This window comes from Dermacentor variabilis, chromosome 4, assembly GCF_050947875.1.
Source record: "Dermacentor variabilis isolate Ectoservices chromosome 4, ASM5094787v1, whole genome shotgun sequence".
Lineage (NCBI taxonomy): Eukaryota > Metazoa > Arthropoda > Arachnida > Ixodida > Ixodidae > Dermacentor > Dermacentor variabilis.
In genome coordinates, this window is record NC_134571.1 from 176777842 (window position 1) to 176803530 (window position 25689).

The 25689-nt window shown below is 49.6% G+C and overlaps 1 protein-coding gene across 1 annotated transcript in view; it reads left to right on the forward strand.

The window, feature by feature from the left end:
• Positions 1–22983, forward strand: part of LOC142578434 (endothelin-converting enzyme 1-like) — a 125107-nt gene extending 102124 nt beyond the window's left edge. The window contains exon 3 of the mRNA XM_075687820.1: positions 22286–22983. Coding sequence (XP_075543935.1) covers positions 22286–22983 — 698 coding nt within the window. The remainder of the gene's footprint in view (positions 1–22285) is intronic.
• The last annotated feature ends 2706 nt before the right edge of the window (positions 22984–25689 follow it).

Here is a 25689-nt window from a genome sequence, read left to right on the forward strand (position 1 = left end):
GGATGGGACGGTCACGTGTTGTGCATTCCCCCAATAAACAGGCAGTGTTAAGGCCGACCAGCACGGCGCGAACTTTACTGGCGAACTTTCGACGGTAAGCGTCGACGTGGCGACACGGCGGCGTGCCTTCGACGCGCTGCACGCACATGTAACGAAAAGCAGGCGGCGGCCGCCAGGCCACCGCCGTCATAAATTTTAACCGGAAGTCGGAGGCAGTCGAGCCCTGATTGGTCTGCGCTACTCGCCGGCGTTCGCTGCTTCCGCCGGCGGCTGACTGCTGCGACGATATCGAGCCCGGCTTGATCAGCGGCGAACAGCTATGTTTTGGCCGCCAGGTGACCAGCCGCCCCTTTTTTGCCGGAAAATCGCTCCGTGTGGGCGGGCGTTTAGACGAGGCGCGGCGAGAAGTCGCTCGCGAAAGGGCTCGCCCGCGGCGCTCCGACCCAGCCGTTACAGCCGCCCGAGCCCAGGCATTCCGACAGCAACGAGAAGATCCCGAACTGAGGGAGCGGAGGCCGAAGCGATTCGGCCGCGTTACCTGTGGGTTACTTAACCGTGACGAAGGTCATGTGCGCGCAGGACAAGTTTCGCTTACCCCTATTTTCTGGTAGGGGAAAGGTTGTTAATTTTTTCACATCTGTGTACGGATTGAGGCTGGTTGGGTACTTCTCTCAGCACTTCCTTTCCGCCTGTCGGCATGTTCGTTTTCCCTGCAGATTTTCAAAAGTTGAAGACTCTCGTGAAGCTCTCCTGGGTTTGCTTTAGTGTTTACGTGCCTCCATGCATTCCTTATTCCACCAAGGGACGCATCGCTTACGGGGCGTTCTATTTGTTTGTGGGATGCATTTTATGCAGCATCAATAAGAAAAGGTGCGAAGTACGCCACTGCGTCATCTATGCTAAAAGCTACGAAGTGATTTCGCTTCAAATGTGTACATTTTCCAAAACATTCCCAGTCGGCAGTGTCGCTTTTCCTTCGGTGTATACTTACAAGCCGCTCAACTTGTTTGTTGAGGTTTAGAACTATTAAAAAGTGGCCACCCTTGTACACATCTTTAATAACTTTCATATTTATTACGGCATTACTGCTGCAGAGGTTACGCTTAGGGTAGTAGAATAGTGCGTTTTTTCCCTGTCAGTATACAAGATGGAATTCTTCTTATTCAATAGATACGTACGAATAGAGAAAATAAAGTTTTCAATTATTCGATTTTTGCGTCACACTGTGAGTCACCCCGGAGATTATTATGGGCATTCACGTTGTAGCGGCTGCACCTCGGTCAAGGCAGCGCTATCGTCGCAGCAGGAGAGCCTCGCAGAGTCCTGCTGCGTGCACTCGCGCTTGGGTTTTGCCGGCGCTCCGGGCACCTGCTGAGGCAGTCATGAAAACGCCACCAACTTCCTACTGTCAGGGGGTAACCGGCACAAGGAATCATACACACAGCGATCGCTCTTCCTGAATTTGGGATTACGCCGATCTTTCCGTTGGGTATTTCTAGTTGCCGACGTCCACCGTGCGGTAATTGGAGCTTACTTCGGGACGAGTCATAAACTCGGGTTCGATGTCAAGCGTCGACGGCTTCTTGACCATAAGACTCACAGGTCAGTAGCAGGCGCAGGCTCTACGCATTTGCCTCTCGATGCAAAGCTGACCACTGTCTGCGACGGTACTTTCGCAGCACTGCATAGCGAATGTCCGAGACCCTCTCGACCCCCTGCTTGGAGGCAACCTGTACAACACGACGTCCGCCACCATATCATAACAAGCGGTCCGCTTGTGCTTGTTCTTTCACGTTGATTGGTGCCTGAAAAACCAAAAATCGTGCAAGTAGACTTCGAGCACATGCTCGAGATTGGCCTTGTACGACCTTCTTCAAGCGACTGGGCGCCTCCATTACGTATTGTTCCTTAGAAAATGGGGCACTGCGGACCTTGTGGCAACTACCGTATACTACACAGAATAGCGGTTGCTGACAGGTATCCTCTCCCAAACATCAATGATTTTACGGCTGCCCTTCATGGCCTGGCGATGTTCTCGAAGATTGACGTTGTGCACAGAAAACGATATACCGAAGACCGCCTTAGCCACCCCGTTTGGCGTCTTCGAATTCATTCGGATGCCTTTTGGCCTTCGGAATGCCGGCCAGTGTTTCCAAAGACTTGCTTACTCGAGGGCTTCCTTTCGTATTAGCTTACGTGGACAACTTGCTCGTTTTAGTTCCTCTCCTGACGAGCAGATAGGGCATCTTAGAATGCTTTTCTCACGCCTTGCAAGCCATGGGGTCGTGATCAACGCAATGAAGAGTTAACTGAGAGAAGCAACTTGAGTTCCTCGGAGATGAGGTCGACCCCTGCAGCATTAAGGCGCCACCAGATGAGATCCATGGCATAAAGGATTTCTCTCTGCCCCCATAAAGATAGAAAGTAACGCCAGTTCCTCGGCTTCGTAAACATTTATCGACGCATCATCCCAAAATGCGCTCAACTATTCGCTCCTCTCAACGCCAGAACAAAGACTACACCTTGAAAAGTCCTGAAGAGTCTAGAGAGGCATTCACTTGAGTAAAAATCGTGCTCATCAAGGCTACACAGCTTGTACACCCCAGGCTTGACGCGCAAACCTCCACTATGGCTAATGCGTCCAGCGCAGCTGTGGGTGCTGTTGTACAGCAGTAGAACAACGAGGTATTGCGGCCTCTCGCCTTTTCTTTCAATGAAGCTCAAGCCTGCACAAACATGGTACAGTGTTTCTGTGCTGGGGCTCCTGGATGCATACCTTGCCATAAAACACTTTCGACGGTTCGTCGAGGGCCGACATTTTCTGATCGTCACTTGCCACAAACCCCTCGTCTATGCGGTCAACCTGTTGGCATCTACGTACACACCGACGGAAAGGCGTCAGCTTTTTTTATTTCAGAAATGATAACAGATTTCCGGTACGTCAAGAGCACAGAAAAGGTTCCTGCCGGTGTACCGAGTCCTGTGGACGGTGCAAGCAATGTTACCTCGACATGATCTAACTTTGTAGCAGAACTTGCAGTTTGCTAACAAAATGAACTGCACGAAAATAGACCTACTCCATCGGTCGTCCACATCACTGCAACTAGAGGACGTCGTTTTTGCCGGCGTTTTCACCAGCATCTGCTACACTTTTACAGCCCACCTCGACTATTTGTGTCTCTTCACCTGCGTCGTCACCTTTTCGAAACTCTTCACAACCTCTTTCATCGCGGCATTAGGGCAACGCAGAAACTACTTCCTAGCCGCTTTGTCTCGCCTCAACTTAGCCCTCAAGTCCGAGACTGGGTGCGTTCCTGTCTACCGTTCCAATGATCGAAGGTTCACCTTCATCCGGTGACTCCGTCAAAGCCCTTGTTTAACGTGACGTGCAGTTCGAGAAAATTCATCTGGACATGTTCGGTCCACTTCCTCCCTAACATGGTCATCGCCACCTCTTTACCCGCATCGAAAGGTACACATTTGGCCTGAAGCTGCGCCGATTCCGGACATCTGGGCGCCTACAATTGCGGCAGCTTTCTTGTCCACTTGGGTTTCGTGCTTCGGTTTCCCATCTTCCATAATAACACACGAATGTCGACAATTTGAGTCCAGTACCTTCAAGCAACTGCTTCGTCTTCTCTGCATGACGAGGCTAGGTACGGCAGCCTGCACCCACAATGCAACAGCCTCGTTGAGCGTTTTCATCGCCACCTGACGACTGTGCTCAGGCGTCAATGGGTTCAGCACCTTAACCCTAATCTTTTTCGGCATACGCACGGCCTTGAAAGCCGACTTATACTGCTCAAGGAACGTGCTTGTTTTGGCACTGCCTTTCATCCCTGCGATTTCTTCGAAAGGGCAAGTTCACTTCCCTTGTGGAATACGAAAGCTACTATGGCGGCGCATACCTCGAAACGGACGCCATCCTCAGAATGTATTGCAAGTCGATATGGTTTACAAACTAAAGCCACTATTGCTAGATTGAAATGTGCGCCCCAAATTAAAGAACTAAGACAATTTAATTATGGAAATTATTCGGTCAATTAAGCACTTTCATTTCTCCTTGAAGTATTTCGCGCATCATCGAGTACTTAACCTCGATGATTAGGATTGTACTATCAGCCATAGGCAATTTTTTTGAAATTTGGTGCAGCTAAATAAACACCCTATATGTAACGAGGGACTGCATTGGTGACAATGTAAGTGTAGACGGAGGCCTGCTTTTATTGCAATAGTTTAATACAGTAAGTAAATAAAATTAGTTGGTGTAAATGTGAAAATTGTTAACATAAGCATTTTGATTTCTAGTAGAAGTAATCGCGGCCTTTGGCATAGCGGGAATAATGACTCGCTATCCCGGCCCTGCGAAAGTTGACATCCAGTGAAGCTGCGAGAAGTCGCCACTACAACCGCTGAGGGGGAGTGTTCTTTGTAAATAATAAATTATTATATGGGCCACGAATCGAAAAATGCAGCGTTAACATCCCATAGTAACAAAACACGTGACCAAGCGGTGACGACACGTTTAGGATGGTGACAAAACATGAATACGCCATCACCTCAAACGTCATGTGATGTCGTCATCACACCACTAGTCGCATGATGACATCATCGCATGAAACATTACGTTACAGGATCACGCCTTTTTCGCGTTGCGATATCGCCTGGTGACGTCATGTGATGCCGTCATCGTCCAGAAAAATTGTCGCCTGATGATGTCATGTGATGCCTCATGAAGAAGCCGCACACCGTCTCCGGGATGAACCCATGATGACGTAACGTCATTGCTAATTCACGTGAAACGCCACGTGATGACGTGATCACGCCAAAAGTCGCGCGATGACATATCGACATGATGATGTAATTTGATGGAGTCATCCCGCCAAACGTGACGTCACACGATGGCGTTTTCATGTAGGGATGGTGTCACCTGATCACGTCATGTGATACCTCTTGGCGAAGCAGCTCACTGTGTGTCTCCCGCTTCTTTGCACTCTCTCCGTGACCGGCCCACATTTTGTGTGAGCAAAGGGCGCGCATGCAGACAAAAAAAATCCCGACCAACTACAGGCTTGCAGTTTCGCTGTAAAACACTCTATACATATTGGCGCAAAATAAGTTTGCACGTGATGACACGGGACCCTTAAGGCGAGAACGACGAAGTTCGTGGTTGCGCGCGCTGTCCAAAGACCAGCCATGGCTAAAGGCCGACGTTTTTTGGGGAATCTGTCAGTGGTAAACTATTTTAGTTGTAATAGCTGGGTGATATTTCTGGTGGACGTGCGGCGTACGGTCGATGTTAAGATCTCCGGAGCATGCCCCAGACCTAAGCCCGGCGAGTAGTTCAGCCGAGATTACCACTGTGCACGTACGTGCCAGCCGACGTCTCCAGGGACTCCAGCCACAGCACGGTCTGCTACCCGAACGAACTAGAACGACGAAGCAACCACCTCCTGCCACTCCTACAGCATCGCACGTTGTCGTCATTCACATCCGGACGCCGCATCTGTTCCACGGAAGTGCTTCATAGGACGCCGACAACTGGCTTGACCATTTTGACCGCTTTGCCAACCTCAACGACTGGAACCGCCAGCGTAAGCTACGCTACGGGTACTTCGCTCTTGAGGATTCCACGAAAACATGGTTTGAGAACCACGAGGCGACACTGACGTCATGGGAAGAATTTCGTAGGCGATTCCTCAATGCCTTCGCCAGGGCGGACAGGAAGGAGAGGGCGGAGTTAGCGTTGGAGGCAAAAATTCAAGGCCCGAATGAGCGAGTGACGGCGTACGTAGAAGACATGAATCGGCTTTTCAGACGTGCGAACCCTTTTATGACTGAAACAAAGAAGGTGCGCCATCTGATGCGCGGCGTCAAAGAGGAAATCTTTGCTGGCCTCATTCGAAATCCGCCGACGACACTTGCAGAGTTCCATGACGAAGCCACTACTATGGAAAAGGCCCTTCAACAGCGGGCCAGACAAAACAACCGCGACGCCGTGATTTCAAGGGGGCTCTCTGCCGTTACCCTCGGTAACGACGTTGGCGCCTTGCGAGAACTCATCAGGGCTGTCGTCAAGGAGGAACTACAGAAGATGCAGACGACCACTGCCCCTGTGGGACAACTTTCCATTGTGGAAATGGTGCGCGCCGAGGTCCGACAGGCCGTCCATGTTCCTGGACAGTACGAGGCACCACTGCAGGTACCACACGCCGAAATGAGTTACGCTGAAGCAGTACGCCGTCTGCCACCCTCAAGTGCCTGCAGCATGGTACACCTCACTCAACAAATGGACGTAAGCTTCAGGCCGCCTCGCAGCCCACCGCACATCACCGGAGCATGGACTACGAAGAGCGACGTCTGGCACACCACAGACTACAAGCCCCTTTGTTTTCATTGGGGCGAAGCCGGACACATTTACGGAATGTGTCCTCATCGTCATGTGGGGCTCAGTGGATTCTCGCCGAATGCACCTCGTCCACGACCTGGTGAGCGGCTGCCGGAAATAGAGAGTTTCGTCGCTAATCGTCGCAATCATGATCAGCGATGGCAGGAGCCCCGTTAGTCGTCTCCTGCTCCTTACAGGTTACCATCACCAAGCCAAGCCTTTACTCGCGGCGCTCTGAAACGCCGCTCGCCTAGCCCGGCCGGTCGGGACAACTCAGTTCAGCGACCTCCGGAGGTGAACCCGGTGACGACGATCGAACGCAAGCTCCTCCACTACGACGACAACAACGAAAACAGAACGACGCAGACGTACAGACGCAGTCAAACACCTTACGAGAGGTAGTAACATCGGACATTCCAGTCACCATAGACGACGAAGAAATAACGGCGTTAATCGACACTGGAGCGGACACCTCAGTTATGAGCATGTATCTTGCCTGCAAACTGAAGAAAGTTTCTACCGATTGAACTGGGTCACAGATTCGCACTGCAGGAGGCCATCTGCTAACCCCGATAGGAAGAGAGAAAGAGAGAAAAAACATTTATTCGGACCATCGAGGTGGTTGCTCTTGAGGTCGAGTGGGTGGCGTCCTCATTCCAGGACTCCACTGGCCATGGCTGTTCGACGTACTTGCTGGACGAGAGCTTCTTGTCCCGCCAGGGTATCGCCGGTCAGCTGTACCTCCCACCGCTCAAATGACGTGCTAGGAGTCTTTAAGTGTTGAGGTTTGCCCTCGCACCCCCATGAGATGTGAAAGAGTGTAGGGCGTCTGTCGCCGCACCAGGGGCCGATGCCGCGATATGTGTGTGGGAACATTTTACTGTATCTGTGTAGGTTTGGAAATGTGTTGGTCTGTATAAGTCGGAGAGCTACGGCATCTTCAGTGCTGAGCTTTTTGTGAGGCGGAGGATAAATCCTGCGGTTGAGTCTCTGGATCTGGAGTCGGTCGCAGTAATTGGATGGCAGGGGCATGAAGGTAAAGGGTGGGGATTGATGAGACGATTGGTCTTGCCCCGCTCGGTTGATTAGCGCTCGAGCTAGGGCGTTCACCCTTTCGTTCCCCTCCAGACCCGCGTGACCCGGCGTCCACGCGATTTGATGGTATTCTTGCAGCCTCGGGCCTAGAATCTGAGCCGCCAGCAGCGGTGTTCGTCCGTTCGTGAAGTTACGGCAGGCCTGTTGCGAGTCGGTAACGACATGTACTTCCCTGCCTACCCTGTCTTCTTGATTTATTACCAGCGCCGCGGCTATGGTCTCAGCCGCAGCTGGGGTCTCTGCCCTTACGGAGGCCGCGAAGGTCAAGGAGTTGTCTCTCCCGTTCACGGCGGCTACCGCGAAGAGGCCCCCTACAGGGTACGCCGCCACGTCCACGTACGTTACGTACGGGTCACCCTTAAATTGTCGGCGCTGTCTGTCGACGCGAGCCTTGCGTCGTCCTTCATGGAGTTCATGACTCATGTGCTTCGGTATCGGGTTCGCCTTGATCTTGTCTCTGACCTCTGGCGGGAGTGATCGTTGCCCATCGAGGGCACGGAGCTCCGTTGCCGTTCCGGTCCGGTGGAGGATGGCTCTGCCCACCGCCGTGTTCTGTAGTCTGGCCTTTTGCGAAGCCATAACCGCGTCCGACAGCTCAGCGAAGGTGTTGTGGATCCCGAGGGCCGCTAACTTCTCGTTTGAGGTGGTGACAGGGAGACCCAGGGCCGTTTTGTAAGCGCCTCTGATGGTGGCATCGACTTGTGCTTGGTCGCGTTTGTTTAGCGAGTGATAGTGATACGGCATGCTATACGTTATTCTGCTGATCACCAGAGCCTGGACGAGGCGAATCGTGTCCTCTTCTCGCATGCCCTTGCGGCTTCTTGTAATTCGTTTTATAATCCGCGAGATCTGGTTGGTGGCAGACCTTAGGGTTTGGATTGTGCGGGAGGCTTTCAGGTTGCTCTGGATCCAAAAACCCAGAATCCTAGTCTTATTGCCTTCCGTTATCTTCTGGCCCTCAAGATAGAGGTCGATAGGGCCGGGGGACTTGTAGATTGCTCCTCCGTGCAACCGGATCACTTCGGACTTTTCGGGCGCACAACGCATCCCGCTCGCTGCCGCAAATCTCTCCACGGCCGTCGCGGCCTCTTGAAGGGTCGCCTCTTTTCGCGCTAGGGAGCCCTTCGTGGCCCAGAGCGTGATGTCGTCTACGTACAGGGCGTAACTTAGGTCGGGGATCTTCCGCAGCTCTTTGGTCAGCGCTAGCATCGCGACATTGAATAGAATCGGGGAGATTATTGCCCCTTGCGGTGTTCCTTTGTTCGGCACGTCGATCGTATCCGATCGAATCTTGCCGATTCCAATGGTTGCCGTCCGGCCCGTCAGGAACGATTTAACGTAATTAAAGATGCGCTCCCCGCAGCTGATGTCGTTCAGTCCCTTGAGAATGGCCTCGTGGGAGATGTTATCGAAGGCCCCTTTTAGGTCGAGTGCGAGCAGGAGGTGTTCTCCTCCCTTCGGGATGCCCTTGAGAACTTCTTCCCTTAGGATTAGGAACGCATCTTGAGCAGAAAGTCCCGGCCTGAAGCCAAGCATGGTGTGCGGGAAGAGGTCACCGTCCTCTATGTATTGTTGGAGGCGGGTTTCGATGACCCTCTCGTACAGCTTGCCGAGGCACGAAGTCAGCGATATGGGACGCAGGGCGTCGATCGCGGGCTTCTTGTCTGGTTTGGGAATGGTCACGATTTCCGCGTGTTTCCACTGGTTCGGTACGTGGCCCTTGCTCCAGAGTTTCCCGTTTAGGTATTCGGTCAAGTCCTGGATGTGCATCGGGCTCAGGTTTCTGATCATGGCATTGGTGATTTTGTCAACTCCGGGAGCAGTGTTGCGCTGTGAGGCTCGTGCCGCGGCATACACCTCTTCCTCCGTGATGGGAGCGTCCAGTTCTGGTCTTGGTTCTCCTTCATATTTTAGGAGGCAGGGTTGTATGGGGTCGCTACCCAGGTATCTGGTTTTTAGGGTGTCAATCAGATCCTGGTCGTTTCCGGGGAACTTGTGGGCGATTTCTAGAAGCGTCCGACTGGTTGACGATTTCGCCTTGTCGGGCTCGATCAGGCAACGTAGGATGGCCCGCGTCTGCGCCGTACTCAGGGTACCCTTGAGCGAGGTGCAAAACTGTACCCAATTTTGCTGCGTCGACTCGTTTGCGTAATTTCTGGCTTCCTCTGTTATTTTCTCGATTCGTAGACGTAGTTTCCGGTTTAACCGCTGTCGCTTCCACCGTTTGAGGAGGCCCTTACGGGCTTCCCACAGGTGTAAGAGCCGGCGGTGGACTTCGGCCGTCTTGACCGTGCGCTGGATGGTTTTAGTGGTTTGAATGTGGGCATCCCGGAGGTGCTGCATCCATTCCGCTATGTCCGTTATACCATTTTCGGGCGGGGGGTACTGCCTGAATGCCTCCCAGTCCGTAAGCCTAATTTTGCCAATTGTTCTCTTGAGTTTCGGCGTGGATACCGAGATGCTGAGGATATAGTGATCGCTGCCCAATGTTTCGCCCAGGTGCGCCCATGAGTATTCCCTTACGTTTTTGACAAATGACAGGTCCGGAAACGTGTGTCCGGTAGGAAGATGCACAGCGCGAGTGAGCATTCGTGGGTTTACGTATCTCGGAGATTTCGTTATCCTCCCAAGCTGTTCGAGGGACCTAATTCTGGGAATTGACTTTCTGCGGGCTAATGGAGCTGTGATTAAATTACAAATGTCGCGGGTAACGTTTTCGACGGCACAGGCTTTAGCAGGGAGCAGCACTGACGACACGTATGTCAACGCCTTGAGGATTGTTGACTAGAACATCACGATGCCGCCAAGGAGCAGCGTAGTGACCCTCGTCACCTGCGACGCATTCGACGGCTATGAGTGTATTGCCGAGGCAAATATCCCGCTGCTGCTCAAAAGACACATCTTCATCGCCCGGGGCCTTGTTCGAATACAGCATAAGTGCTCGCAAGTTTGGTTGACAAACTGCAGCCATGAGTATCAGCACGTCCCTCAAGGTACAGCTGTGGAATTCCTGAACGACATTGCTGACTTCTCCGACATCGGCACGTTACAAGTGACTTCACCGGATGCAACAACTCACGCCAGCCTGAATACCCGCGTCCACATTAATGCTGACTTAGCAGATGTACAGAAGGATGAGCTGCTGGGCCTACTGACAGAATTCTCCGGCTGTTTTTCCACGGAATCCGAAGTCCAGCGCACTTCCGTTACGCAACACCAGATCGTTATAGAGGAGTCGGCGCAGCCTGGTTCGTCAGCATCCGTATTGCATGTCACCTATGGAGCGGAAGGCGATTAAGCGCCATGTTCAAGAAATGCTAAATGATGACGTCATCCAGCCGTCGACAAGTCCGTGGGCATCGCCTGTCGTACTAGTAAAGAAGAAAGACAACACACTCCGGGGCTTCTGCTTTGACTACAGACGGCTTAACCGAGTCACCAAACGCGACGTTTATCCCCTGCCACGGATCGATGACGCTTTGGACCGTCTGCGTCATGCTCAGTTCTTTACATCATTAGACCTAAAGTCAGGCTTCTGGCAAATCGAAGTGGACGAGCGGGACCGTGAAAAAACCGCCTTTGTGACTCCCGATGAGCTGTACGAATTTAAAGTGCTGCCTTTCGGTCTCTTTTCCGCTCCTGCTACGTTTCAACGAAGGATGGACACTCTACTCGTTGGACTAAAGTGGCAGACGTGTCTAGTGTACTTAGACGGCGTTCTTGTGTTTTCCAGCACGTTCCATGAACATCTCGCCCGGCTACGAAGTGTCCTTACCGCAATACGCAAGGCCACCCTCATCATCAAGCCCGAAAAATGTTACTTTAGCTTCCAGGAACGCAACTTTCTAGGCCACGTGGTCAGCTCCTAAGGTGTACGAGCAGACCCAGAAAAACTCGCTGCCGTTGCCGAGTTTCCTCGTCCTAAAGACAAAAAGGCTGTTCAGCGGTTCCTGGGCCTCTGCGCTTACTACCGTCGTTTCGTTGAAGGCTTTTCAAGTATTGCTGAACCGCTCACGACACTGACGCGACAAGATGTGCCCTTTGCGTGGACGGAGGACCAAGAGCAGGCCTTCACCGAATTGCGTAAACGCCTTCAATCCGCTCCAGTGCTGTCGCATTTTGATGACGCCGCGGCAACTGAAATACACACCGACGCCAGCAACGTAGGACTGGGGGCCATTCTGGTTCAATGGCAAGATGGCGCAGAACGTGTAATTGCGCACGCGAGTCGTAGTCTGACAAAAGCAAATGCTAATTATTCAACGACTGAAAAAGAATCCTTAGCAGTCGTGTGGGCCATCAGCAAGTTCCGACCCTAATTATACGGCCGGCCATTTCGGGCGATCAGCGATCACCACTCGCTCTGCTGGCTTGCCAATCTACGAGACCCGTGACGTCGCGTCGCTCGTTGGAGCCTCCGCCTCCAGGAATACGACATAACTGTTGTCTACAGATCCAGCCATAAGCATAGCGACGCTGACTGCTTGTCACGTTCTCCTATTCACTTGACATCCTCCGACTTGGAGCTAGATTTGCCGTTTCTTGGTGTCGTCGACGTGGTGCGCATGGCTGACTATCACCGTGCAGACTCTGAGCTGCTTCCAGTCATCCGATATCTCGAGGGAGCTGACGTTGTTGTCCCACGCCCACTTTCACGAGGATTGACGTCGTACTGCCTGCGAAACGATGTCATGTACAAGAAAATTTCGAGAACAGCCAGGAAACGTTCCTTCTCGTCGTTCCGACGGCACTGCGCAAGGAAGTTTTACAGGCGTGTCATGGTGATCCCTGGGCCGCCCACTTACGCTTCGCGAGGACATTAGCGCGCATACGGCAAAAATACTATTGGCCACACCTATTTTCGTCGGTTCAGCGCTATGTGCGAACGTGCCGTGACTGTCAGAGGCGTAAAGTTCCACCCGTCAAGCCTGCCGGCCTCCTTCAGCCTCTGGATCCGCCTCCGGCGCCGTTCCAGCAAGTGGGAATGGTCCATTTCTTGGGCCGTTCCCCACGTCATCCTTGCTAAATAAGTGGGTAATCGTGGCAACTGACTATTTAACTCGCTATGCGGAGACGAAAGCTGTGCCGCGGGGAACTGCTGCTGAAGTCGCCAGCTTCTTCGTCCACAACATCGTGCTTCGCCGCGGTGCACCCGCTGTACTCATTACTGACCGCGGTGCAGCGTTTACAGCGGAGTTATTGCAACAAGTCGTCACACTGACGCACACCGACCACCGAAAGACCACAGCCTATCATCCCCAAACTAACGGCTTAACAGAGCGCCTAAACAGAACATTAGCCGACATGCTCTCCATGTACATTGATGTGGAACATAAAACATGGGATGAAATTTTGCCATACGTCACATTTGCTTACAATACCGCTGTGCAGGAGACCACCGAGTTTACACCATTTGAGCTTGTTTACGGACGTCGCGTTACAACCCCCTTAGACGCCATGCTCGCGGTAGACCACAGAACCACAAGGAATGACACCACTGAAAATTTCGTCGAGAAAGCCGAGGAAGCTCGCCAGCTTGCTCGGAATCGCATCCGCACCCAGCAGAATACCGACGCCTACCGTTACAAGCGGACCCGACGGAATGTCCAGTACATGCAAGGCGACCGCGTGTGGGTGTGGACAACTATCCGACACCGTGGGCTCTCAGAGAAATTGTTGTGCCGCTATTTCGGCCCCTATGAAGTTGTACGCCGCCTCAGTGATTTGAACTATGACGTGGTGCCTCAAAGCTCTGATCTGGTTCGAACCGACGCCGTCCCCGTGCTGAAGTCGTTCACGTAGTACGGATGAAGCCGTACTACGCACGCGAGGGATAAGCAACCCTCAAAAACCGCTTCAGCATTGTGTGTATTCCTGTATGGTTTTTTTTGTCTTTTCATGTTGGCACTCTTGCTCATAGTGCGCGCCCGCTGCCCTTGAAGTGACCGGGCTGTCGGTTTTGAGAGGGGAGCAATGACGCGAAATAAGTTTGCACGTAATGACACGGGACCCTTAAGGCGAGAACCACGAAGTTCGTGGTTGCGCGCGCGCTCGCCGAGTACCAGCCATCGCTAAAGGCAGACCTTTTTTTGCCAATCTGTCGGTGTTAAACTGTTTTAGCTGTAATAGCTGGGTGACAATATAACGACGTACTGTATTGGCGACAAAGTAAGTGTCACTAATTCAAGGTTTAAGGCATGTGTCCACATAGATCCACATGTAAACGTAGTGGTAGCGCTTACCTTGGTTTCTTGCACACAATACCATTTTGCTATGGAAAACGCTCTGACAAGTTACGTCGTGCTGCTGCGGCCACAAATTTGCTTCAAATGTTTCGTCTTTGTGCGCGTACGGTGTCTTCGTGTCCGCAGGCAGTCGCTAGGCGAAGCGGGGACAAGACAGGAAGTGAGGGTCATCGTTGATTCCGGCCAGATGACGCCTACTGACTGGCACGGCTGTCTCCAAACGGAACGCTCTGGCGTCGCACGACCAGCAGCCACGGGCCACCGAGGTGAAAGCGCGCGACCACCGCCCCGTGGGTCCGCTCAACGAGGAGCTGGAAGACCAGGAACGCTATCCCAGCTGTGAATATCCATCCCACCAAGGGCGTGACGACCAGGAGCCGCGGCCGCTTGGAAAGCGTGCTCGATGGCCCGTCCGCTGTGAGTGTCCCAGAAATGGACGGCGTGTGCACCACCTTATGAAACTTGCGTCGCTGCTACCAATCATTTGTGATTTGGAGCAATTTTTGGAGAAGCAAAATTTGTACTTTGGAGCAGCGACATTTGTAACAGAAACCTCCCCTGAAATCTTTCCCATTATATTTTGTTTTGAAATAACCCTATTGTCAGAGAGACAAGTCCATCAAGGCATGAAGAGCCGCAAATATATTTCAGTTTATCTTATCGCAACAAGAAATGCAGGAATGGTGGGTGCAGGTGCTTAGCAGTCAGTTCAGCTAACACGTTTACAAGCATTGCTTGCCTGTTTCGTTCACAATACACCAGGAATGCTGCTCGTTTGCGGAGACGCCGATCATGAATGTCAGTCTTGCTACAACAGAGCGTTGGCGCCATATTTCACCGCTACGGTAAAAGGCGGGCTTCAACGTTGCAACCTAACCGTCCACAACATAATTCAGGATAATAGACTATGTTTTCTACCTGGTTTAGTTTTAACGCGATAGCGTCAAGAGCTCCGTGTCGCAGAAAACCTGGCGTCCCGCGTCCAGCATAGACCATCCTTTCGCAAGAAAACATACCGACCCACGCATATTCGATACGGCACTAAAGTTGTTCTATCACTAAAGTTGCCGATACCTTGTCTTTCGTTCTTTGCAAAGTTATTTCTCGGTAGTTTGCGAATGGCGCCCACAAAGAAATGTCATAAAAGAAATCACCGACAGCACGTGCCTTTTATGTAAAATTTTCGGAGACTAAAAATATCAACCATGTGAAAGAATAAGAGAAAAGCAGCCCAGGCAAGTGACCGCGTTTCTACCAGAGAACTCACCTTCGTGCATAGATTTTGTCGCCAGCGTTTGCCCGTAACCATTACGGTTACATAAGCTGCAGTTCCCCGGAAGCGTGAGAAGCAGTCGGGGATCGTTGAATGCTATCGCATTCCACACTCAAAAGCACAGCTTAAGCGTGCTTCACATTTTTCCTATACAATTCTTGCAAACAAATTCCGGTTTTCCCGGACCTGGTTTTACGACCCCCCCCCCCCCCCGCTACAAGGGACAAATTTCGGGATAGAGTTTCGTGCAGATGGTTATATATACAAGAAGCTGTGCTGCGGCTACCTGTGCGTCGGCAGTGAATTGCATGCAAGTTATCGTATTCAACGCAGTAAAAAAGAGCAGTCTCATGCGACATTTCAGAATCACGACCGAATTACCAGCGACTCCGTTTTTTCGAGCAAAAACAATCAGAACTTAAGCTGCACGTGATTAGATCACGCACATTTGAAGGTACCCGCATATGTTTGGCTAGCTTATAACCTGGCGCACATAATCGTCATCGTCGTCTTCATCATCATCATCATCAGACTGGCTACGCCTACTGCAGGGCAAAGGCCTCTCCCATATTTCTTCAACTACACCGACCATGTGCTAATTGTGGCCATGTTATGCCTGCAAACCTGCTGATCTCAGCCGTCCACCTCAATATCTGCCGCCCCCTGTTACGCTTCCCTTCTCTGGGAATCCAGTCCGTAACCCTTAATGAGCATCGGTTATCTTCCCTTCTCATTACATGCCCTGCCTATGCCCCCCCATTTCTTTTTCTTGATTTCAACTAAGATGTCATTAACTCGCGTTTGTTCCCTCACCCAATCTGCTCTCTTCTTATCTCCCTCCCCCTTACCGTTACACCCACCGTTGTTCTTTCCATAGCTCGTTGCGTCGTCCTCAATTTAAGTAGAACCCTTTTCGTAAAGCTCCAGATTTCTGCGCCGTAGGTGAGTACTGCTAAGACACAGCTGTTATAAGCTTCCCTCTTGAGGGATCTTTGGAGGATCTTTCTCTGAGGGAGCTTTTAAACAATGGTGACCATTTTTTAAAAATAAAGGTACCAATTCATAAATACATATTCTCCTAGCCCTGTGTCGATACCTTTAATATCGGTTGCCTTGAGGACTCCAAGGGCAGCGGGATAAATTCTGCGATGTTTGTAACACACGCCTATAATGCCTCAAATCATTTTCATGCGTAATTTACTGCTAATATGCTAATTACTTCACACACTTAGAGATTCGCCTGCACAATGCCTATAACATACCCCTAACTTTAAACATACAAAAACACGGTTCCTTGTTTAGTTTACCGAGGGCATCGGAGAGACTTACTGCAAACCTCGTATAGCGCATAAGAATGGAGAAACAATTGTTCAGTAGTTATTTGCAGCGCTTCTATATAGGCGAGGAACGTCAAAGTTTCGCAACACATCGTATACAAAGTTCTGCTACAGATCCTGCGGCCCGAAATTGTTCATTCCGATCTTAGTTGCGGAGTAGGGCCCTCCATTCAATTCCATTTCTGTTCCGAAGAGCGCAGATCCTTCAGTATTTCACTCCTTTTAATTCCTCCAAATGTTGAGAGTTTACCATTCCCACTCGTGGTGTGGCTGAGCTGATTCTTTCCATTTCTGCAATTCTAGAAAGGGGAACGCTTGCTCTACAGTTGTTTACTCTTTTGCCCCCCTCCCCCCCCCCCCCCCTGTGTGCCTCGCGACAAAAAGAAGCATGTTTTTGACTTCATAACAACGTTACAGATAAGCACAATTTCTTGCACAAGATACATGCTTCGTGGCCCAGCTGTTACCTCTACTGCGCGGTGTTGCCTGTACGCTTTCCTATGTCCACCGTTCTCTAAAGAAGCCTTTTCTAAGTTTAGGTTTCGGCTAAAATTCAGCTGCCTATCAGCTGTGAAAACGACAACGAGCCCACAACAGCGGCATTTCGCAAAGTACTCGGATTGCAAAGCACGTGTCTATTTAGTATAGCACCCATTTAGGGGATCTCATTTCACGAACACGAAAAGACGCTGAGTACTCAAGATAATTACATGTTTAATATGACTAGGCAAAAAAATACATAAAACATTATTACATACATTTTGTGTTGCTTGTCAAATAGCGTCCACAAACATGTCCTAGCTGCGCGGGTTAGGAGTAACAAATATGTGGCATGATTGCAAAATATATAAAGACCTTGGCATCAATATATCTCTAAAATATATTCATCTGTGGGAACAATTTTACATGCAGTCCCTTTTCCGAAGCCAATTTTTTATTCCCTACATATAAAAATTAAAGCGATAGAAATGGCTCTCTCTCTCTCCCTAGGCCTCTTCAAAACCATAATGAATAAAAGATTGGTTATGATGTCTGAAGAAAACGAATAACAGAGCCGAACAACCGGATTTGACTGAGATAGACGAAGCGCTGACTTTCAACCAACCTTTTATTGCGCACACAAATATGTATACAGGGGCTCGAATATGCAGCAAAGAGAGGAAGGAGATCATATCATAGTAGGAAAACATTTTCAGCAAGATAGTCACGATGGAAAATGCAAAAGCAGTACAACTAAATGGCCGCCATCATGCACGTGCAAGATACGTGAGGTCCTTCGTGAGGAGTGATATCGAACTTACTCTCCCGCAGATATCGTCTTTCGTGTCGATGCAAAAGGCCTCGCATATTTAGTGTCCACCTTTGCCGGATGTCATTTAGCAGCCTTAAAAGAGCCGAAACCTCACAAAGGTAATAATGTAAAAGGCAAAATTTCGCAATCGAGAACCGCGGCCATTCCCTATTTGCATCAAATGCATCATCGTATAAGGAAGGTAGCACATTGGGCAAGCATTAGTGTTGTTTTTCTTTTTTCGGCAAAAAGCGAATTCTCCAGTATGTGCCAAAAAAGTGAATAGGAAAGACACGGGGCCCCGCACGTGTAAATAAGAAACACATTGAAAAGCCTGATGATTGCTGCCACATTACTGTGGACGACACCTTCCTGTCGTGCGGTCGATGCTGCATCGGCCAAACTGGCCGTTGCAATAATGACCGCCTCAGAGAACATTACAGTTTAATGAAGGAGGGGGTGGAGCCGTGTTGACAGCCACCTAGCCGCACATAGCTTCCGTTGTGGTGCTTGCGCACTGTTTGACAAATACAATATAATAAGGCGCCGTGGTGACCAGCGTGCACGTGAGATATGCGAGGTGCTTTGCATCGACACGGAAGACGATATGTGGGGGGGGAGTGCCTTCGATATCGCCCCTCGAGAAGAAGCTCGCATATCTTGCACGTGAACGATAGCGACAATTTATTTGTGCTGTTTTTACATTCTCCATGGTGGCTATCTTCCTAAGAATGTATTCCTACTATGATATGATCTCCTCTCTTTCCTTCCTATTCAAGCCCTTGTGTATATTTCTTTGTACGCAATAAAAGATTGGGTGAAAGTCATCGCTTCGTCTGTTTCAATCACATCCCGTTGTTTGGTGCTGTTACTCGTTTTCTTCAGGTATGGAAAAAATGCTACAAGGAAGCAATCTAGGGTATAATCTGTCATAGAGATTAGGCGGAACAGTTGTTGAGCAACGACTACGAGGTTTTAGTATGCGGACGATATTGTACTGTTAGCAGATAGCCAGGAACATTTGCAACCTCTGGTTAATTACTGTGGAGATGAAGGAGACAGTCTAGGTTTCAGTTTTAGTGCAGCTAAGCCCGGTGGGATGCTCTTCAACGATACAACTGATCACGAGCTTACAATACAAGGCCACGAAATACCCCGAGTGGCCGAATACAAATATCTCAGGGTATGGATAAACAAAGGGCACATGTACACGGAAAAGCGCGAACAGTCTCTCAGAGCAAAAGGGCGAAGAGATGCCGGGATAATAAAACATAGGGCATTGTGGGGGCACAACAGGTATGAATTACTGAGAGGTATTTGGAAAGGAATAATGGTGCCGGGGCTTACTTTCGGGAATGCGGTCCTGTATTTAAGGGCAGAGGTTCAGTCGAGACTAGAAGTAAATCAGAGAGCTGTGGGAAGGTCAGCACTAGGTGCCCATGGGAGAACCACAAACGAAGCAGTACAGGGAGATATGGGCTGGGCATCGTTCGAAGGACGGGAAGCTCAGAGTAAAATCCTATAAGAAAAACGCCTGAGGAAATTGGAGGATAACAGACGGGCAGCTAAAGTATTTAAATACGTGTACAGAAAGAGCGTTGACTCACAACGGCTGAAAAGAACTTGGGAGCTAACCAGTAAGTAGGCGGGACACGAAGACGGAGTAAGACAGAGCATTAAGCGACCGGTTAAAAATGCGGAAGGTAAAAATTGGATAAATTCAATGGAAAAGAAGCATAGTGTTGAACTTTATCGATAGTGGAAACTGTAAATCCGGAAGTAAACGTTTTATGATAACTCCAAGAAGCAGTGCCCTACTTCTTGAAGCTAGGTCAGGATGACTTAGAACGCGCAGCTATAAAAAGAAAATTAACGAAGTAGAAACGTGCACTAAAATGTGATGGTATCCATCCCGATGTCCATGCGGGCACAGACACGTTTCCTGAGGCCCTATGGTTTAGAGATAACAATAGTCATGTAAACAAATATATGGTGAAAATTAGCAAAAAGCGATTGGAAGATAGGCGGCTCAAAAGCAGCGAGGTGACATAAGGTTAAAAGTGTAGAAAGAAGTATTTAAAGAAAACACGAATTTTAATAACTTACAACACAGTTAAACAAAAATAAGAAGCTGAGCATGGTGGCAACTGCCATCGCCCCGTTTCAAAGGGATGCTGCTACCTTCCATCCATCCATACATTCAGACATATGCCAACTAGGCCAAGTTAGAACGTTATTGCGGGCGATGCTGTATCGGAGATAACAGCCGTAGTGGGGTACATTACACTTCTTGTACAAGCTCTCAAGTGTTTATGGGCAATAGGGTACACAAATGGCGTAACCTAATACAATCATTCTTAACGCTTTACAAAGGTTACATGCTTAACTTATGCTACAGAAACTGGGGTGCGCTGCGGTCTTGTTTAGCAATCGGGCTGGCTCCCCGTTCGTAGTGTGTCTGCCTTACTCAAAGATGCTGGGTGCGCATTGTCGTCCCTCTCTCTTGCTGTCCGAGTTTCTTCACGCCATTGCTGGACCCTTCCTATCGAACGCGAAGCCGCCATAGATAATCGATCGCCATATTGCTGCAACGAATTTCACACAATAATTCCTTATAACTTCTGATGAGAGCAGATTTGAGTTTGTTAAAACATGCCTCCTACGGCGTAGTAAGCTCTCTCAAACGCGACACCACCCACTTGCATCGACCAAACGTGCCTCTCTACCCCTCTGAACCCCGAGGGAGAGGCTGAATGTTGCTCCTATTGCATCACGCACGTTGCGACAACTGCGGCCTATCTTTGCACGTGACCCTTGCATTATCGAGTCACGGCTCCTTTCTTCAACGCAACGCCAAAGGGAGGCCCGTGGTTTATTAGGGCTGAAAATACGTAAGCGGTAATATTATAGCATGGTATTTACCTGTGGTTTTTAGCAAGCTATATCCTCTTGTGAGAGAACTGAAAGACGTTTCGGGTCAGACATCTAGAACGATTGAGGCTTTCATAAGGGAACAACGCTTCGTCGAAATTAAGCAGTTTTTCAACTTATTATTAAGACAATCAGGACGCTGATTGAGGAAATCCTGGTACACCAGTTCTTTAACTGCTGGCCTAAACCTGCCCGCTCCTAATACCTAAAGTTAGCCTCACTTTGGAAGTACACCTGTTAGTTCACGACCGCACCACGCGCCGTGCATCCACGTAGTGCATCTTGTTACATTTATTACAAATGCAAAAGCTAAATATCGCAACGCGATATTTTTTTCTTCCCACGTACCGCCATTGAGCGGGTGATTTTTCTCCAGGTCACCTCTCATATCTCATTTCATCGCACTTTCTGAATACACAAAAGTGTGCGTATTCTAAATTCTAAATGGTAAATTCACCGGCTTTGTAGCTTTTCAGTCTTACCTAAAACAAATATGTAGTGCTACAGTACTATGTGACCATTCCATTCCGACTTCCATAATTTCGGGCTCCCATTTCATCCCCATTCCATCCGCGCCGCAGGTCCCATCATACCATTTATATTCCACTCCGCCTGTTTATCAATGTGTAATCATTCTGAAATCAATCCAATTCCGAAGTTGCCACTCCGCCACTCTGATGCCGATATGCCTTCACTAAAACTAATAGGGTACAGCGCAGTCCTTACTGTGCTATCACTCGGTCTCATTTGTGAAACGCTCTTTTTCAGGTATTGATTCAGGCGATGGCACGGGTCACTAAAAGAACCTTGGAGGTCACGTTCTCTGCCCTACCCCTGGTCATTGTCGCCCTGGTTGCTGTATGGATTCTCTTGACCAGGCAGGAGCGGCAACTGAGCGGATAGAAGCTCTGTCACACGGCGGACTGCCTCACGCACGCTAACCTGCTCTTGCACGCCATTAACACGAGCATTGACCAGTGCGAAGATCTGTACAGCCACGTGTGCTCCCGTTGGTTACCGGACAGCGGGTACCGTGACCACATGAAGTCCACGTTCCACGATATGAGGTTTGCCTGGTACGAGGGATTCAACACAACCCTCACTATTTGGACGCTCGCGCTGCCTGTGGGGAGGAAAGTCCGTACCATGTAAGACACTGGCTGGCGAGTGCTTACAACACACAGCCAAAGATTCCTGCGGTGTTTTTCCTTGGACAAATCGAACGACACACGCAGCCATTGTCATCTGAAGACTGGATTAAACAGCTGAATATCAAGATGGAACTCGACTCAGCCCTGAATAGCAGTGACACAGTGATTACAGATGATGTCCGTTACCTGCAAGCAATTGGTAGCATCTTCGCGAACTACAGTAACGAAGACCTTTGGCGTCATTTGTCTTGGCATGTTATTCAGCAGTATGCGGCTGTTGCCAGCTATAGGCTGCTATATGCACGGCTCGGAAGTGGCGAAACGTTCACGTTCTACCTCCCCGCCTTCTGTGGCGCTAATGTCGAGGTGTCCTACAATGCACTTCTTCTGTCCTTGTACGTCGTGTCGCGGTTACAGCCCAATGACGTTGACTCTGTCACTGGCGTTTTTGGCAGCCTGAAGGATAGTTTTTTTTTTGAAAAAGTCAATGCCTCGCGCTGGCTCGATGTGGGGAGCAAATGAATGCGCGGCCAGAAGGTGTCAGTGCTGGTGAACCGTTTGTGACCACCGCCAGGATATATCCGCAACAAGATACCCGAGGCCGTTTACTTGGATTTCACTGATAACGAGAAGTCTTACGGAGACTACTGGGTGAAATCGCGGCTGTTGGTGCAGAAGCTGAACGACAGAGTGCCTGGCTACGAGTACGCACTGGAAATTCCTGGAAATAACTCGTCCAAATACCTGCTCTTTAATTATATGATGAACAGCGTAGACGTAGCAATTGGAGTAGTTTCCAGACCCCTGTTCTACCCACAGGGCACGCAGGCGATGTTGTACGGTGGGCTCGGGTTTTCCATGGCGTTGCAGATGGTGAAGACAATGGACAGCGAAGGCCTCAAGTGGCATCCTCATCATGGCCTGGCGTATTCCATCAAGTCGCGGTCCACGATGAGTGCCTACCAAGCAAAAGATGGCTGCCTCATAGAGCAGGGATTCCCGAGCGTGTTTCCCGAGATTCCGGCTATGGAGATCGCCTACGCTGCTTACGCGAAATCCAACGAGACGCATCCGCCGATCGATTACGCACTGCCCGAAGACAAGGTCTTTTTCTTGACCCTTTGCTACATGACCTGCTCACAGCGTGGAGAGAGAAATCCTTCCGCAGCCGACTGCAACAAAGCTGTGCGTGGCTCTGCCGCCTTCGCCGAAGCGTTCTCTTGCTTCAAGGGTTCCGCCATGAACCCGGAGAAAACGTGCAGTTTCTTCTGATATGCGGAGTGTATGAATGCGAACTATTCGGGAATGCCTACGCTCGTTTTGCGATTAACAATAAATCATGAACTGCCATTAAGAAAACGCCAATTGTACGTATTTACCTGACGCTCTGCTACTTGGGAAGTGATGTTTCTGTCAGCAGGGTTCTCATATTTGTTTATTATCGCTTTATGTTGTTTTAACTGAGTGCTCATCTCTGAAGTATCAGGCGACACCTCTACCATATGCACGCTCATGCCACTGCAGAACTTATGTTCAGGCGTGCGCCCTGTATCGCCAATGCTCATGACACTGGCTATATTTCAGTGAGTGAAATGTTTAATACGCTGGACTGAGTCTGCTTGTTTTTCGTTGTAGTTTGAACCCAGGTTCTTGATGGTTGCTGTAGCAAGGTAAATGATCCGTAGTCTACGAGGCGTGATTTTTTATGTCGTGACCGAAGGCCTAGCGTAATGTGTTGCGAATATGTAAGCAACCGGGTCTGTATTTTCGATGAGTGCTCTGGTTTTGATTTGCTTGATATTAGGCGATTTGCTCTTGTATAAATTGTGGAGTTGTTCATAACTGTCTGCAGTTCTCGCATGGAAAACTTGTTTACAACAGGAAAACAGTGGATTTGTACTGAGGACTTCGAACTTGAGGTTATCAAACCATACAGAATTGATTTGCGAGTTGGAACGCATGTGTCGCGAAAACATCTGCTTCTTGTAAAACACTAAAGGTAGGTTCTCCGTGCGGCGACGAATTCAGTTCGACTCCTCCTATGGGTCTGTCGTGCCGAATCAGGCGTCCCAGAGCCGCCTTAACCAGACCCCCTCCCACAGTATTACCCGTACGCGCGTTTGCTGCGGTTGTGTCAAAAGCGGTGGTAGCAGGAAAAAAGATATCTTAGGTAGAATATCAGAGTAGTGTTTGCGATTAAGAGCTGCCTTTTTTAGGCATAACGATAACGCGATCTCGCAGATATGATGGTGTTCTTGACAGGTCGCGTTATAGGCATTTTGACTTTTGCATGACGTAGCATCTCGCGTGACGCCTCCTCGCAGCGAAGGACGTTCTGCTCCCTGCCTTCGGCGCCTGCTGGAAGTGATACTTGTGACTGTGGGCTTCTCTTATTCTCTTTGCTTGGGCACTCACGTACCATCTGTGTGCTTCTCCAGGTGACACATTAGAAGAATACGTCATAAATAGCAGGCATTCTGATATTAGTTATATTAGTTTCCAATTTAGAAGCTATTTTCAACGCCTTGATTCTCCGTATCTCTCCGTATTATACTTTCTCCCTTTAATCGCATAGTAATTAACGCTGTTGTATACTGTAATATTTTCGAACAGAATACCTTCACGCCTATTCATCACTGTAGAATGAAGTCGTCGGCCTTGTTTCTTTTTCTTCTGTGTAGAAATGCGTGTAGTATAATGAATTGCACAGTTTCGTACTGCGATGGATAACTTCAACGTTGCGATCATTTATACACATCGGGGACGCCGCTGCTAAGGCTGTCGGAGCGTTCATTACTGAGTTTATGACGGATAAGTGGCAGAGTAGGTCCATAGAATGTCTAAAAAAAACTTTCCCTACTCCTGCCTTAGAATGACTGACTACTGCCCACACCTTGCCTTATACAATACAGTGTTGCAATAAACGAAGCTAGGCGTAATCGTGGAACAGGACGCTTAGCATTTTTGACTGGCCGGCGTCCAGCGCCAGGTAAATAAACAGAGATGCTTTACAAGCACCCACGATTGCTGTTTTATAAATAAATACTGAACTTCCGCAAGTACTGGTCAAGAAAGTGCGTAAGAATGTTTATGTTCACTGCCCCTAATTTAACTCTATAGATGCTCTATACATTCTACACCGATGGTCTGATGGCTAGATGGGCTCAGAGAAATAAAATATTTCGATAGTCAAAATCTAAGATCCCGTGTTTATTTCCATCATCTCTGAGGGGATACCGGGTTCATCAAGTCTCCATAAACGCAACGCCTCATCTAGGTACACATTCCTGAGAAATCTTAACGCAATAGTATATTGAGTTGACACTCGAATTACATAGCTGCGGTAGCAGCGCGTTCATTTATTATATACAGCTGGAAATGACAGCTATGTAAAAAGTGGTAGGGCCCTTCTCGTAAAGGGTCAACAGGCGTACCGATGAAGTTTTCTTCCTTCTACATGCCACGGAGGGCCACTACCACCGTTATAACGCTGAACAAACGAGCTCTACTGACTTAGGACAGGTACGACATAAATGAACTTCAAGACACGGTTTCTCCCGTAACACACTCCCAGAAATTCGGAAAAGTACAAGACGCATGCGCACAGATCCCCTGAGGCAACAAGATTTTTTTCGGTCAGCCGCACCTGCCATGAACTGTCCCAGATCAAACGCTATAGAGTCATTCACGCAGATTGTTCACATTACGTATCACCGTCGCCCGGAGCAATCAACACCAAGGCTTCAAGCACGTATCGGTACCAACGACCATTATCGAAAAGAGATACGCCAAGTGGCCCGCGAGGATATGGCTAGAGAAACAGTTTCCCAGGGCTCATGATGCCCTTCGAGTCAACGGCGTTCTTCAGCGCGCGCATCAGCTGGATGCCCTTCTCGCCGAGCTCCCGGACCAGCAGGCTGTGTTTACCAATCCCGATACCGGGTTCACCCGTCGACGTACCATTCAGGTCCAGAGCAC